The sequence below is a fragment of the Triturus cristatus genome, chromosome 7, assembly GCF_964204655.1.
Source record: "Triturus cristatus chromosome 7, aTriCri1.1, whole genome shotgun sequence".
Lineage (NCBI taxonomy): Eukaryota > Metazoa > Chordata > Amphibia > Caudata > Salamandridae > Triturus > Triturus cristatus.
This window is the reverse complement of record NC_140590.1, coordinates 1,581,002,812-1,581,018,348: the sequence shown is the minus strand read 5'-3', so window position 1 is coordinate 1,581,018,348 and position 15,537 is coordinate 1,581,002,812. Positions and strand designations below refer to the sequence as shown.

The following is a 15,537-nucleotide window of genomic DNA, read 5'->3' as shown; positions in this document are numbered from 1 at the left end:
TATTTATGATATGAACATAAAAAACTACAAGTGAGAAGTTCAGAGCCATTGCATCATCTACTTTCATTCTAACCATTAAATCACATCAACCTGTCCTACCTCACTGAAGTGGTTTTAACTGGCTTTCTAGTGTCTCCAGCTGGTTTACTGGACTGCTCTAGATTGGGAATGTTCACTGTCTGTGGCTGTGGAATGCCTGCAGTCCACACCACTGGCAGATTGCATGTTTGCTCTTGATTGCTACTCACTGGTCATGAGGGCGGAGACCATCGAGGAGAAGAGGACTGTTGTTTGTGGTGTGTCTGACTCACGTGGTTTACTTTAACAAGTGTATCTGTCTGTAATGCATAACTAAGGGGAGAGGAAGCCAGCGACGAGCCACATCAGTGGTCATTGTGGTGTCCTGCTGTCTGGCTTGATAGCCAGCAAAATGTTTCCTGCTCGCTGTTAAGCAGACAGTTGTCGCAGTGTTGGCAGTTCTTCAGTCTGAACTTTGCCACACTCATGATACTCAGCATGATTCCTGTGGCCAGGGCCAACCAGTGTGGTCAAGCAAAAAGCAGCAAATGGAATGCAAGTTTAGTTTGCTTTAGTTCAACCCCTTGGTTTATGGTATAGTGCTGCCGCTGTCACATGGCAGGGTCAGAGCATTTGGAACTTCATGGTAGTGTTCAGCATCTTACATAAATAAGTGGTTATGACACAATAGAAGACCTTCTGGAAAGAACTTGTGGCCGTTCCCTTCTCCATCCACCTATTCGACTTCTAAAATCCCCCTCTCTACCGATGTAAAAAATGGATGCTTTGCCTGAATTACAGCTTTTCCACTGCCAGTAAATCTAAGGTTTCTCCGTTGAGGCTCTACCAGGAGAGGTAATGTCTCGTGTTGGTCTTGTACACTTCTGTCCGTTCGTCTGTCATCCACAAGTATCAGCCTTTAATACCTTCACCGCCTCTTATTCAGTTATCTATCAAGGCCTCCACCAAACCAACAGATAGTTTTGTGTTCTACTCCACCCCTGAATTTTTCCACCGTAAGTTGATTGTTGTTCTCTCTAGGTCCACAATCATCTGATCTGCTCAGATTAGGGTTTTGTTTACCTGTCTATGTATGTCTCCGTGCCGTTTCCCCAAAGATGATGCTCATAATCAGCCCTTTGTGCATGAACTTGCAGATCTGACAGACAATGTGTGGCTAGGTGCATTGGAGTGTTTCGTCGTCCTCAACCTTAATGAACAAGGGCCAACACGGTCATTTACAATGAGCCTTGCAGCTGGAGTTTTTTTATTAATAAAGAAAAATCTCCAAGCATCCGATCTCTTTCTAATAAAGCAGGATCTCCAAACAGCCCTCATGGGGCCCATAATAAGTAAAAAATATAAAACACAGATTGTCCCTTTTTGTAAATGTGTGATTGCTTGATCGATCCCTATAGCTTATGTTAGCTAATATAAGTCTAAAATCTTAGATAATTCCACCCAAAAGTAAGGCATGTAGTGCGCGAGCTCGGTTTTCACTTGTAAGCTTGACTTCAAATATCTTCTCTCAAGAGGTGGTGATGATCGCCTTCTGGCCTGGGTCTTTTTTGCTTGATTTGGAGTCGAAGTGCCATGTCGATGACTTGAACTGCTATGTTCCACAGCCAATCCTGCATTTTGCCTCCATCTATAAAGATGTCACTTTGTTAAATTGTACACGCTTGTGTACTAGATTGTTTTGCTTTTATGTTCACGTAATGAATTACAATTAAAAAATAAATTAAAGGAATGGCAACAGATGAACATCATGAAAAGTTACACTAAGTAGCTCGTCAGTCATTACATTTCTTTACCCCTATAGGGTTATCGACTTGCCTCATTGTAGCATTGTGTAAATAACGTGGCACGAATAGATAATGCCAATCTGGATTGAACTAAGTTACCTGAAAAATTGAACTTAGTATTGCAACTTGCCATGACCGACCCATAAACAAAGGGTCTGATCTCAGTTTCCAGTGTGGAATACTAGATCCTTCAGAAGGTTTCTTGGCTGAGCCAAATCTCTGAGACACAAACTCTTCATTCAAAGGAACTGGGCAGCTCAGTCTAGAATAGTATCTCCTGTCAGTTACAGTGCCGGAAGTGGTGCCACGATTTGTGGTAGCAGGCGTTCTAGACCAACATAATTACATAATAATATAGTTCATTACTTTATTGCTCCTTAGACCCCCTATTGTTCTAGGAACTGCCCATATAAGAGCTGTTTTTTTCCATAAAATTGGGAGGATTGAAATAGCAACATGGTTGCATCTGCCCCCATTGACCACGTCAATAGCAAAAACTGGAAAATAAACACTAGAACAGGCAGGGCATTTGTGAATGCTATCTTTAATGTCACAAGCAGTGCCGAAGACAATAGTCTGAGTGTAATGACCTAACAGGCAGCATAAGCAGGTTACAGCCAGACAAAGAAAAGAAAAGCAGACCACATTGATAGCTCCGCCTTCGATACAGCCCTGTTTCTATGTCAAACATTGGATGCCAACGGAGCCTTCATTATAGTGCTTCTTTAGTTCTGATAGCTTAGAAGAACAAAAAGGACTATAATGAAGTCTCCATTGCCACCTGACCTTCATATGAAATAGGAAGAAAAAGAGAGCTGCTTTGAAGGCTCAGGAAATTTTTGTTTCTATGAAATGTGAAAAAAAATCACGGATACGTTTGAGAAGTCACCAAGAAAGAAGGGTGGGCTGGAGTGATGAGAACGGATGGTGGGTGAAGGAATAAGGAATACAGAGGGGAAGGAAGGAGGGACACGGAGGAGATATAAAAGAGTGGCAGGCGGAAGAAGGACATATAAGAGGTGGATGGTAGGTGGGTGGAGAAGTGGGAGCACATGGCAGCAAGGCCAAAGAACAAGTGGGAGTATACGAGGACGACAGAGAAGAACCACAGGAGGGAGCCGGTAGAAGTGACAGAGGCGCTACAGTTGTCAAGTTATCCCCCCCTGCAGGTTAGTGCAAGCACTGGTTTGGGGTCAGAAAGATATACACTGACAGCTCATAGTATCTGGTGAGAGATGGACTCCCATGAACTGCGCCAAGCTACCAGTGGCCAATGACTCATAAATACAGACCAAAAGCCCACCCAATGTATGTTGTAAACAAAAAAAAATCTCTGCTACCTGCAAAAAGCTAAAAAAAAAAAAAAAAAAAAAGACAAAGGTTGGATCCTGCTCCCAAAGTTTCAGGTTCAATCAGTTCTTAAATAGTCACATATTGAATGTCTGTGGCCATAATAAGGTACGGGTGGGTAAAGTTTTAATTACTCCTGTGTAGGAAGAAGTACATAGTTTCCCAAAATACGCTTGAGGCTGAAACACAATGGCCGCCATGTCATCCATCACCCATGCCCTGATCACAGAGATCCTGGCATAGGGGCAGAGAGATGGGGACTGGCGCCGCCCACAAAAACAATAGGCAATTGCTGTGCATCACAGAACCATTTTTTTAAAAATCGATTTTAATTAGGTAATTATTATTTTTCAACCAATTTTTCGGAGAGTTTCCAACTTCTCATTGTCACATTTGAAATAGAAATCCTATTTCCATGATTGTGTCTGCACATTCGGGAATTAAATACAACCTGGCCAGTAATCAGCGAGACATGCGGTAGATACCATGAATCTATGCTACTGCTCTAAAATGCTTCTTCACCAAATAAAACATTAAATCGGTGAACTGTAGCAGCTGGAATTATCATAATAATACTCGTTTATAATGTAGAGCCATTTAAAGTCTTTTTTTGTCATCAATCACGTTGCCAGGCTTTTGTATTTAAAGTGTACCCCGCCTTACGACTGAGCAGTGCCGTGCAGGAAGAAAGCCCGTTGCTCAATTTGAAGCGACATGTAAAAATATGAACAGCAGTCAAACACGATAATTATCACACAAAGAATGCCAGGCGGGGCTTTCTCGTGTTTGTCTCTGTGTTGAACAAATGAAGGAAGCAGTTTTACATTCTTGGCGGCAAGTGGGCATGACTAGAGCGCTTTACTTAAATCAAATTACACCGGCTTAGACTATAAAAAAAGATGTTCACGCTGTTTTCATGAGAACACAACTTGTCAAGGTTTTTATTTATTGGTTGTTCGTGCTCAGGTTGGCAGTGCTTTAAATGGGCCGGTACTCACCGGTACTGAGTACCGCCACTTCCGATTTTTTCTCTACTCAGTACCGGCACTTCTCTGTAGCCAGGGAGAGTACCGGTACCCTGATCCACAGCACGGCAGGCGCAGGTTAGGTTTCTCCTCCAGGGCAGATTCCGCTCTGCTTCGGAGGAGCATGTAATTATGTATAGTGGGTTAATCTGTTTTAGTGCCATAAACGGATTTCTCGTGTGTTTTGACATGTGCTTCATCTGCTACAGAAGTCATTAGGTACTATCATATATTGTTCTTCGCCACGCCTCTATTCTAATGAGTATCTGCACTTATTTTTTTCCCATTTAAAGCACTGCAGGTTGGTGAACAGTACCTCAACTATGCACTACTTCTATTTAATACTATTTGGTGCTTTCTCATTATAAACTTACCACTCAGGTCTACATTACATGTGGCTTGATAGAAAAAGGTTGGGAAATACTGCTTCTGGTATTACGAGTATCTGACGATGTTAACGCCACTTTTAAAGTCCATTACCGCTTGAACATCTCGAGCCAGGAATATCTTGTGAATAACCGTGTAAACATGTAGACGTCTGAATGACATTCCCAAATTCTATCCCATTTTTTCAGGGTCCTTGTTCCACCAGGTTGACCTGATGGACTTGAATAAGGCACTACGTGTGGTAATACTGCGTGACGAATTCTGATTTGGGCATAAACTTCAGTTTCATCCTAAATCAAAATTAAGAGGCCGTTCACGATCAGCTTGAGTGTAGTTGTATCTCCTGATCTCTACCCAAACCTAAGTGTTCTTTTGGTGATAAACACAGGGCTTTAAGTGGGCCGGGTCCATCCGGTGCTCAGCATCGGCAAGTTCTAAAAAGCGGGTGCTGAAACAAGTCACTGTGGAGCTCTCCATTTTTTGTCCTCATCCTCGGGGTGAAAAGATTTTTAACTCTGCAGTAGTGCTGAACACCATGGCAGATGACAAAAAAAACAATCCTCGTGTAACACTCTGTGCCTCACAAATTGAGTTGGCAAAGTAAGCCCGATTTCTGCAAGTTATGCCTAATAACCCTTGTTAATCCCTCCCCTCTTGGAATTAATAACAATAATTCCCCGGGAGCGAAGGGATTCCAGAAACTATAACCCGCCACCCATAATAAGGGCTTTAGTAAGCTGAGATCCTGCCGCCCATCCAAATTTTAAATCCGCCCCCGACTGCCACCAGCGCACTAGAGTTTTTGTGACCCTACTTCCCAATCTGTGCGCGTGTGGAGTGAACGGTATTCAGGGCACTGAAAGTGTTTTAAAAAAAAACACTTTTAATGAATAGAGTCTCAGTGGACTGGCTTAGAGCATACAACAGTAGTAATAACATGCATTGACTTAGCCGGTCGATCTCACCTTTGGGGACTACTGGCTTTGCCTATGCCTTTGGTGATGCTGTAAGCATCAGCAAAAAAAAACAACTGTGCAGCATGGCAAAATAAAAATACAAAAATCGAAGGAAAAACAAGACTGGATGACACTGCTGCATCATTTTTTGACCATGCATGCGTCACTACGCATGTGCAATCGTACAAAATCACATGGACACCATTTCTTTATTTACTGATCCAAGTTGGATCAGTAAATAAAGACCATTAAATTGAAGTAGCATGAAAGCCCTATCTTTAAAGGAGAGGGTGACAGCAATTTGCTGCCTGGTCCTCCCAAATTATTTTTAAAAACATTGCAGGGTTCGAGGGCAGTGTAAGCATATGGGGGGAATAAAACAGTACACAAACCAGGTTATCCTAGCCTTCTGCCTGGTCCTCCTGCAGTAGCTCTATGTTCAACACCCCTCTGTAAGCCCTTAAAAGCTGTGGTATAGTGCTTGGTGTTAAGTTTTTGCTTTTGGAGGAGGACACATGAATTTCAGATGCTTCAAAGCTCATGACTTTAAATGACACTTTATTTCTATATTTTTCAGCTGACTACAGTGGTGGCATGCAATATCTTGCATACCTTTGTGTGTATATTGACTGGTATTTTACTGTGTTTGTATTTCTAGATTTTACCACAAGAAGAGGATTATGGGTTCGATATTGAGGACAAGAATAAAGCAATTGTGGTGAAATCGGTCAGGAGAGGGTCCTACGCTGAGGTGAGACCTTAACACGAGTGACCTCTTTCCTAGTGTGAAGAGAACGCACGTGAGATTAAAAGTAAAATGTAACTTTTTTTTAACATGGTTTAATGTTTACATTGATCTATGGTAATAAGGCCCCTTGGAGACATCATAGCAATGCATTGTGTTGCTAAGCCATGCCATCCAGATTCTTTAGCATGCAGTGCAACACCACTTTGTTCATTTGTAGGCCACTCTAAGCATATGAAACATTGCACTGTCAAATTACATTCAATTTTCTTTGATTTTGCTCCTCTTTTAAGACACATGTACATCTTTTCCAGTGTTTAGTATGCCTTTTTTTCCTCACATGCCCATGCTCTTTGTTCATTTGTTCCTCTGTATATGTAACACATTCAAGTTAGATATGTCTGATGCAACATATTAAAGTTGAATTACTTTTAAACCCTCATCTAGATCACATTCCAGTATCCCTCATAACATTGTTTCAGGCAGGCGCTGTTTCTTAATTTTGAATTCTACCATTTATTATAGACTGTTAGTGGGTCCCGACTTGGTGATTGTGTTTCGATAAGGTAGGATTTTACTGAAAGGCCAGCTGTCTGGTCTCCTTACCATATGTGTACGTTGTTGTTGGAGCTCTGCTTTCCTTAACTTTCTAAATCCAGTATTATAGGGCCTTAAATTGCCAACATTTGTGATCTTCGAGTGCAACACTTTGCGTTCTGCCTCTGTCCACCTCCACGTCTCTGTAAGCCAGACCATTTTATCAGTGAAGAAATATATGAGGCAAGCCAGTATTCCTGGGAACCAGGGTATTACAATTTATAAGAACACAACAATTGTTCTCTCAGGTTTGTAATAGATCATTAATACATCTGGTCAAATAGTCCTATTCCTGCAGTATTTAACTACTGATACAGCACAAAACATTCAACATTTAAAAAACAAAAAAAAAACACAAGACTGCACAGTGCTGAGTGCATTGTGATATATGTGTGGAAGGTGCATAGCAGTGAAACAAAAATACCTGGTTGACTGTACTGCACTTGGATCAAGACAACACTGACCATTATTAAAGTTAGGTTATTCAATGGTGTGATCGCTTGTGCAGTTGACTTATAAGTATGTTGATGATTTGATCCCAGTAACTACAACTTAAACAGGTCTTCCTCCGGACAGCAAACTAGGGGGCATCCTCAATAACATCTGGATTGTGACAGTCCAACTCGGATCTGTCATTATCCAGTTGTGTATTTTTTGGGTATGGAGAATCAATCTTCCAAAACTAGTCCGCGCTTGTCGAACTCTATATAAGAAGACCCTTCTATCAGGCACCCATAGTGATCTCAATGTCACTGCTATACACAGTTTAAGTAATCCTATTCAGGAAATTTATATTCGTATTTACATCTTTTTGGGAGCTAGGTATTAGGCCCAATAAGCTTATTCTAGGGGTACATTCTAGTTCCTGGTCTGTCAGCTTATTAACCATGCTCATTACATCAGTCCGCGATGGTAGGAGAATTTGGACATTTCCACCCCATATGAATGAAAACAGTATCATTGTGTCTACATCTGTGGCATGCATTCTTAAGTCCGCCGTTCATCTTGCAAGCTTTGTCTCAAACAGATGTTTGATAGAAAATTATATTAGATTAGCTTAAAGCTAGCAATAGGTGATACCCTTGTATTGCATTCTGCCATGTTGGCCTAATCATCTGTCATTTCAAGCCCAATGTTCCCCCGCTTAAGTGTAATGCTAGAGTGTCTTGACCACATGATTTAAGCAATGTTTGATGCAGGAACGTTAATATCCTATGCCTGCGCCATGCATTATTATTTTTAGTTATTCATGTGCCTGTGCCTCAGTAAATTCGTGATTCCTTGTCTTTGATTCTGCCTTCAACAATCTACCATATGCCAAAAACTGACCTAGATGGATTCCAAATTCATCTCTAGCATCCATTGAGGGAAGGGAATACGTGGTAAACGGGTGTGCGGTGGCTGTCATAGATTGTAGGGTGGGGAGGGTGTCGGCAGGGGAGGCTAGGGTCTTCAGGAAAGTTTGACTAGTGATCAATATTGTAATACAGACCCCAAATAGACTCCTCTATTACAAGAACAACAGATTTCTAGAGGAGGTTGTGTACTAATCTTGCAAGTGAAGGTTGTGCCTTGGCACTATAGAAGTACCACTTTGTTGTATGGATTGGTACACAGCATCAAGCGCTATGTCCAAAGGTCACTCAATTTGATGTTGCAAGATTTCCATAAGACCTGAGCAAAATGGGCCCCTCTCCTTGGCAGGATTCCTATTCCTTCATAATAGGATCCTCTGCCTTGAAGGTCCTACCCCGAACTTAATATGAAAGAATCACAAGCACCAACGCAGCATGGTGATAGGCATGATAGGCACGTTTTGTCCATAAAACATCTCAGGTCATACTATCAGGGTCCTTCTGTTCCCCCAGAACATAATAAGAAAATGCTGATGGACTGGCCAGCCCATGTGAGGAGCGTGCTTGTACTGCCACTGAGCATCCTTCGATGAAACAGTTGTGGTCAAAGTAAGAGACACATCTGTATTGTGCCTAGTCTGGCTCAGCAAACTAGGAAGAACTTTACTAACCTATATGCCCTTGTGCTCCCTACATGCCATCTCCTCAGCATCCAGATTAGTGTCCTACCACATTAGCGGCATGTGTCTAAATAGGGAGCGTCTAGTCTCTATAACCGCTTATAAAATTTTAATCCACAAGGCTGAAGGTTGCTTACGAGTCCATCTACTGTTTTTTTATCAAAGAACTCTTCTCCCTGGTCTTTCATGTTTTAAGGCTAGTGTTTGCAAGGGTGGGATAAAAATGATAAGGAGATGACCATGAAGGAGGAAAAAAAGGAGAAAAAAAATCTCGTGTTTGGGCTTCCTCGCAGTTTTTTCCCGCAGTGGAGCCCAGCTCAACAGCACTCCATTCAGCAGGTCAATCACCACCTCATCACTGCACCACTTTTCTAGCTCCTAGACTGCAACTAAATGAACCCCAGTTGTCCACCCTCGAAAGCAAGATCCTATACAGGTATGCAAACCCACATCATCGGACAATGTGCATCCAAGGTGTGCATGCGTCGAGTGCAGGTGATGCTCTCTACATCGTCTCGTCAGCAGAGAAATGTGGCATAGGCTGCTGGCCATGTGATGGTGCAGGTGACAAAATGCTGTGAGTTTGCAATCACTATTCACACAGCACCAAGGTTAGACACCATTATGGAAGGGATCCAACAACACTCCCTATTGTGGTCATCCAATGAAGCGCATCCTCGTCACCTCCTAGCTAGCGAGAAAATCAGGAGGGCACGAGTCAAGCAGTGACCCCTGATTTTTAAAGTATCTCACCTAGATCAGAGATAGGGAAAAAAGAGAAACATGTCTGGAGTGCCAGCCTAGGTGTTGGCTCCCATTGGTGTGGGTGGTGGGGTTTACATTTCCAACAGGCTTCCAGATCTCTGTATGAAGGTGGGATTGAACTCCTGAATAACGACTAGGGTGAGGAGATGGGTCGTGAAAGTAATAAGGTCTGGTTTACCTTTCAAAGCTGGGGAAGGTGTTGTGCTATGTTTTCTGTACATGGTTTCTGTATTTTATGTTCCATGCAGTGTGTTAGCTAATTTGGTAGTTTGTAATTTGATCTTCGTCTTTGACATTATTTTGAATTTGTATACAAATCACTTATTTATATAACCTACTTGTCTTTTACTGTCAGAGGTTTTAGACCGATAAAGGATTGAGTTGGCTTCCAAGTAAAGAAGTATCCAGGAATGTGAGAGGACAGCATAAAAGATATGCTCTTGCTAGCAAAGCCCTGGTGTTTGCGGTGTCATTTGATCTTTCATCGCCTACAGTTCCCGCTCAGAAGGATGATCCAATTAAGTCTGTTCCCGATACATATTCTCTGATGCCTAAAAGAGAACTGAGCTGGGTTCTTTCCAGAGCATTACTTAGATTTGTTACACTGACCTCATTGTATCTACTTCTTAATCTGGGTGACAGACAGCACAGCTATCTCAAAAAGTTTCTTAAGTAAGATACTCCACTCTAGTGGTGGTTGGCCTGGATAACAATAAATCTCCTAGTGGAATATCTGCAAACCATTTCTGCACCACAAACCTTGCCTCTGAAAGATTTCCTTAATTATTTTGCAAAACTGTTGCGCTGAGTTTATGATTAAATATATTTTGCAGCATGAAGTTATTATTTCTGTGGAATTATGGGCGATGCGCAGCGGGTAATTTTGAGAACTGTCAGCTGTCATATTTGTCATGCTTGAATTAAGATTTATGCAAAAACAACAGTTGATGGACAGAATGCAGAATAGTGTCATACATTCACCCCAGAACAGAGATCTGGGCCTAAATACATTGTTTTTTTGCTCACCATGCCATTCCAGTATGCCCAGGCGTGGGTCCCAGGCTCACTGTGCCACTGGATTCAAGCTATCCTGGCTGAAGAGGGGTGAAACCCCGAAACCGGTCCCAGGATGCTTGTTTCCGGTCCAGGGAGGACCTGGCTTGGCAGTTCGGGCTGGACTGTTCCCATGAGGCACAGGGCCAATACTGATTTGCATATGGCCAGGTCTAAAGGGGGGTGGCATGGTGAGGAAAAGAATGATGGATTTAACCCAGATCTCTTGACTGGGGATGAATGTTTTGATTGGTTCTGCATTCTGTCCATCAATTGTGTATTTCTTTTGCTGAATTAGGATTTAGGCAGTCATTTAGGGTTGGGCTATGATGGATTTAGGCCCCAAAAAATGGCAGATGCACGTGACCCCATTCCTTGAATACTTTAGAATGAGGGGCATGAGATTTCCTTGAGGGCAGAACCACTTCTGAGTCTGCTCATGGGAACGCCCTCACCTCAAGTTACCCGGTGGCTGACATGCCATTGGAAGCTCTGCGCTATTTAGGACGGGCCTTCCAAAGTAATGTCATCTGAAGTCTAACCTATCCTTGACCACCATGCAATGCTTGTCAGTATCAAACAATGAATTACATGAACACGGCTCCCCACACAGCTAGACTAAACTCCCAAAGCATCACATTTTTTTCCATTTCTTTTTTTCATTTGTAATAATGGTTCCAACAGGTCCATGAGTGTGGACCCTCCCTACCCGCTGCACAAAAATGATCTCTAACATACTTCACGTTTTCAGTATGCGTCCACTATGATAGCACTGCAGGCCGAATGGCAGTTCTTAACCATATATATGCACAGGCACTATCATCGATAAATTAGCAATAAGAGAAATAAACAATATCATTGCAAATGAAATAATAAAGAAACATGACAATAATTAATAAAGTAACCCCCCCCCCCCCCCCTTCCTTGTAGTATTGGGCATGAACCACATATAACAGGCATATTATCTTTAAACAAACGTCGACTGCGTATGCAGCCCATGGTGTCCTGGCATCATCTTTTGAGTTCTCCACCTTCACCTCCAACTTTTGCAGGTAGATATCCGGTGACGTGATTCCCCTCCCCCCCCCCCCCCCCCCCCCCAACCCCCCTAACGCTCCCTGGTTGGGCATCAGAGAGCATCACCGCCTCAGCCTTCACCCAGAGTAGCAAGGTGTGAAGCCAAATAGAGGTACCTGGTGCAGCCGGCGATTACCACGCCATGGCAATCTGATGTCTGCACAGCACATGTACTTAGTGGCAGGTTTACAAGCCCCCTGCGTCACCACTACGTCACTTTTCGTGACGTACTGGTGGCGCAGGGGCCTTCTCCATATTTACAAGGAGAGGAAAAGCCACCCTGTGTGACTTTTCCTCTCCTTGTAAATATGGCCCTTTCACACGCAGCACTGTGCGTGGAAGGGGCGTTCCATGAGTGTTGCTGTGGGTGTTCCCACGCAACACCCACGGAACGAGACACATCTCCGGATTTACGAGAAATCGCACATCTGGAGAGGTGTGTGAATGCTACGCCACCCTAGTGGTGGCGTAGTGAGGCGCAACGAGGAGAAATGTTTTTCATTTCTCCTCATTTTTAGGTCTCGCCTGACCTAGCGCATGCGCTGATCTAGCGAGACTTATTGAGAGGGCTCCAAAAAGTGCTACCAGGCCAGCCTAGAGCTACAGTGCATGTGCGTGGGCGGGCGCGCGTGCCGCGCTTTGCGCGATTACTTTCACTTTCGCGGCCGCTTTGATCTTTGATCGTGATCACTTTCGCGGCCCCACGGCCGCTTTGCATAACCAATTGGTCTCGCTTTTGGGACCTTATAAGTATTTAGTTATGCAACTGTTGCATGGCTAAACACTTATAAGGTCCCAAAGGTGAGACCTATTGGCTATGCCAATGCTTGTTTCCTCTTTCAATGTGTGCTGCATTCTACAGCACACACTGAAAGAGGAAAAAGCCTCTTGTGATTGTTTTTGTGCAGGAAGGTGTCCCTTCCTGCGCAAAAACAATCTTCCCCACTACGCAGGCATCCTTGCACCAGCGCAGGGAAAACACAGAGATGCGACATATTCTTGTAAATATGTCGCATCTCTGTGCTTTCCAAACTAACTAACTAACGCAGCACGGCACAGAAAAATGACTTGCTGCACCGTGCTACGTTACTTTGTTGTAAATCTGCCCCCAAGTCTATAAATCTGTGGGGATATTTGGCTCAAGGGCAGATACCCAGGAGGCAGGGCTCTGGAGAGGGCAAGAGCACAGTACCAGCCAGGGCAGAGGTACTCCCTGTCACCTCCTACCACACACGGTGCATTCCTGGACAATTCCACAACATATGGAAAAACAACGCAGCATTGGCAACTTGGGTTAGATGCACGGAACATGCGCAATAAGAGGGTAAGATACGTCTGGTGTAAGAAATGAAATTGGGGGAAGCGGAAACAATAGTTATTCAAAACATTCCTTTACCATGCATAAGGCTTGGGACCATTGTTTATCCGCCAAAAGGAGATGGGCATCTGCAATCCAGCAGTCTCAGGATTTGGGAAATGGCTTAATCCATGGTCTGAGAAGAGCACTGTGATAAGTCTACAGGGGCCCCCATATACTAACATAGTGTGGAGCGGAAGTGCAGTGACAGGCCCCGTCGGCTCCTGACAACAATTTACTATGGCTTCCCCCCCTGAGCCCGAACTCCCCACTCCTCCACCCGCATACGCAACCGGCAAGCCAATGGCTCCATGGCTTGTGAAAAAACACTAAAGGGGACAATAGGCAACCCTGATGAGTGTCCCTTTAGATATCAAGAGTCTGAGGTGTACTGGCCTGTCTTGACTCTAGTGCCAGGGCGTCCATAAACGGGTAATCCCACCCTGAAGTATTGAAGGCTTTCTCAATGTGAAAGGACATTGCCACCGGAACATCAGTGGTGTCCAGATCGGTCTGGAAAAGCCGAAGTGATCGATAGTCATTGAGAAAGGTGCTTCGCCCTGGTATAAAACCGGACTAATCCTCGTGTACATGGGTATGGAGTAGTGGCAGCAATCTATTCGCCAAGACTTTCCCCAAGATCTTACAGTCCAGGTTTAACATGGAAAGCGGGCTGTAGGATCGCACATCAAGAGAATCATGGCCCGGCTTGGGAAGAACAATGGCAAGAGTCTCACAAGTGTAGCAGGGAGGTACTTGGTGTCATATGCTGCATTGTAAACCTCCAAGAGCTTGGGTGTCAGAATAACGCTATAAACTGAATAATATTCTAACAGTTAGGCCATCGTTACCCGGTATTTTGCTGCATGCAATTTGTGATATGGCCAGACATAGCTCGTCTAGTTTAAGAGGAGCATCACGATCATGTATTTGGGTTGCATTGAGCATGGGGAGAGGCAATTCCTGAAGATACGTACGCAGGGCAGACTTGGGAGGACCTGGCACAGCCACATAGAGGGAGCTATAAAAATGCACATAGGGCGCATTAATGTTGTCTTGCGTGCTAAGGATCGTGCCACCATCCGCTCGCTCCGCACCCAAAGGGGAGCGGGAGCATTGCCAACATTCTACCTGCGCAATTGCCCACTCTGTGCAGTCGGGTAAGAGAATGACTATAGTCAAGTCCCGGTCGCTGCAACACCCAAAGCATCAATGACGTCTTTTTGTTTTTCATAATCGGACATCTCCTTTAGTGTTTTGTGTTTCCAAAGCCCAAAAATGCAAATGGCATGGCGAGCCAGTTGGCATTGTTTGCTTTTGCTCCTGTGGGAACGATCTCCGCAAAATCTCTGCCATGTTGGCCGGAGCCTTTAAATACGGTGGGTCACCATAAGCAGTGCCTTTTTTGCCCATCTGTAGAGCGGCTGGCCCATGCTTCAAATTCCATGTTTATACTGGCCATGCCCCTATTGTTGCATTCAACTTGACCAAACTGTTCTGATTTCTATTTTTACATCATTCTTTTTAATGAAGGACACCATAGTTCTTCTTGTTTCTTATTTCAGATCATGAACAGATTGGCGAAAACCAGGTGCCCACCACTTGACAAGACTTTTTTCTAGTTGCTTACTCATAACTAAATACAGTATTCTGATTAACAGATATTTTAATACTAATAATTTTTACATTTGTTCGTTTTTTTGCTGATGACTCTGTGCAGATTGCAAACACTTTTTATTAAGTTCTATCAATATTTTATCAATGATTGTTTAGAAATATGTGCATGTTCATTCTGCCATCACTGAGTTGGTTGACATTGCATAGATGGGAATATTTCCCTATATTCTGTGCTTAAACTATTTTATAGGGGCTCCAAAGATTCAACATCTGTCCTATATCTTTATCGCATTATAGAATACCTGGTCGGAGGTAAAAGCGCTTTTTTTGCGTCATCTGCATATTCCTCCTGTTGGCTCTTTTGTTAGCTCTGTAGATGTGAATTGGCCAAACTACCCAAGAGGGGCTAAATCTCGGTTGATCATAGACAGTGGGCGCGTAACAGTATCCGTTTAATATATATTGAAATAAAGGGGATCCAAACTGTTGTGGCTCTGTCCGATCTTAGATACACTATCCTCCCACCCACCTTTATAAAAAGCCATGGTACTAAGTCAAGTGATTGCAATAAGTTCTACAGAAGTTTTTGAAAATCCTGTTGGATAATTTGTCTACTACCTTTCTTGATCATTTCCATATGATAGTAATTAGAATTAATAGTAAACCAAAAAATTTTTTGTAACTTTCAATTTAATGTTCCATGCCCTCTTCAATAAAGTGAGGACTTTATTATAGTTTATAGACAAACCA

At 43.3% G+C, this 15,537-nt stretch overlaps 1 protein-coding gene across 1 annotated transcript in view; it reads left to right on the top strand.

Annotated features, from left to right (window-relative positions):
* PREX1 (phosphatidylinositol-3,4,5-trisphosphate dependent Rac exchange factor 1) overlaps positions 1–15,537 on the top strand; it is an 824,667-nt gene that overhangs the window by 603,941 nt on the left and 205,189 nt on the right. Inside the window, exon 18 of the mRNA XM_085619426.1 lies at positions 6,200–6,292. Coding sequence (XP_085475552.1) covers positions 6,200–6,292 — 93 coding nt within the window. The remainder of the gene's footprint in view (positions 1–6,199; positions 6,293–15,537) is intronic.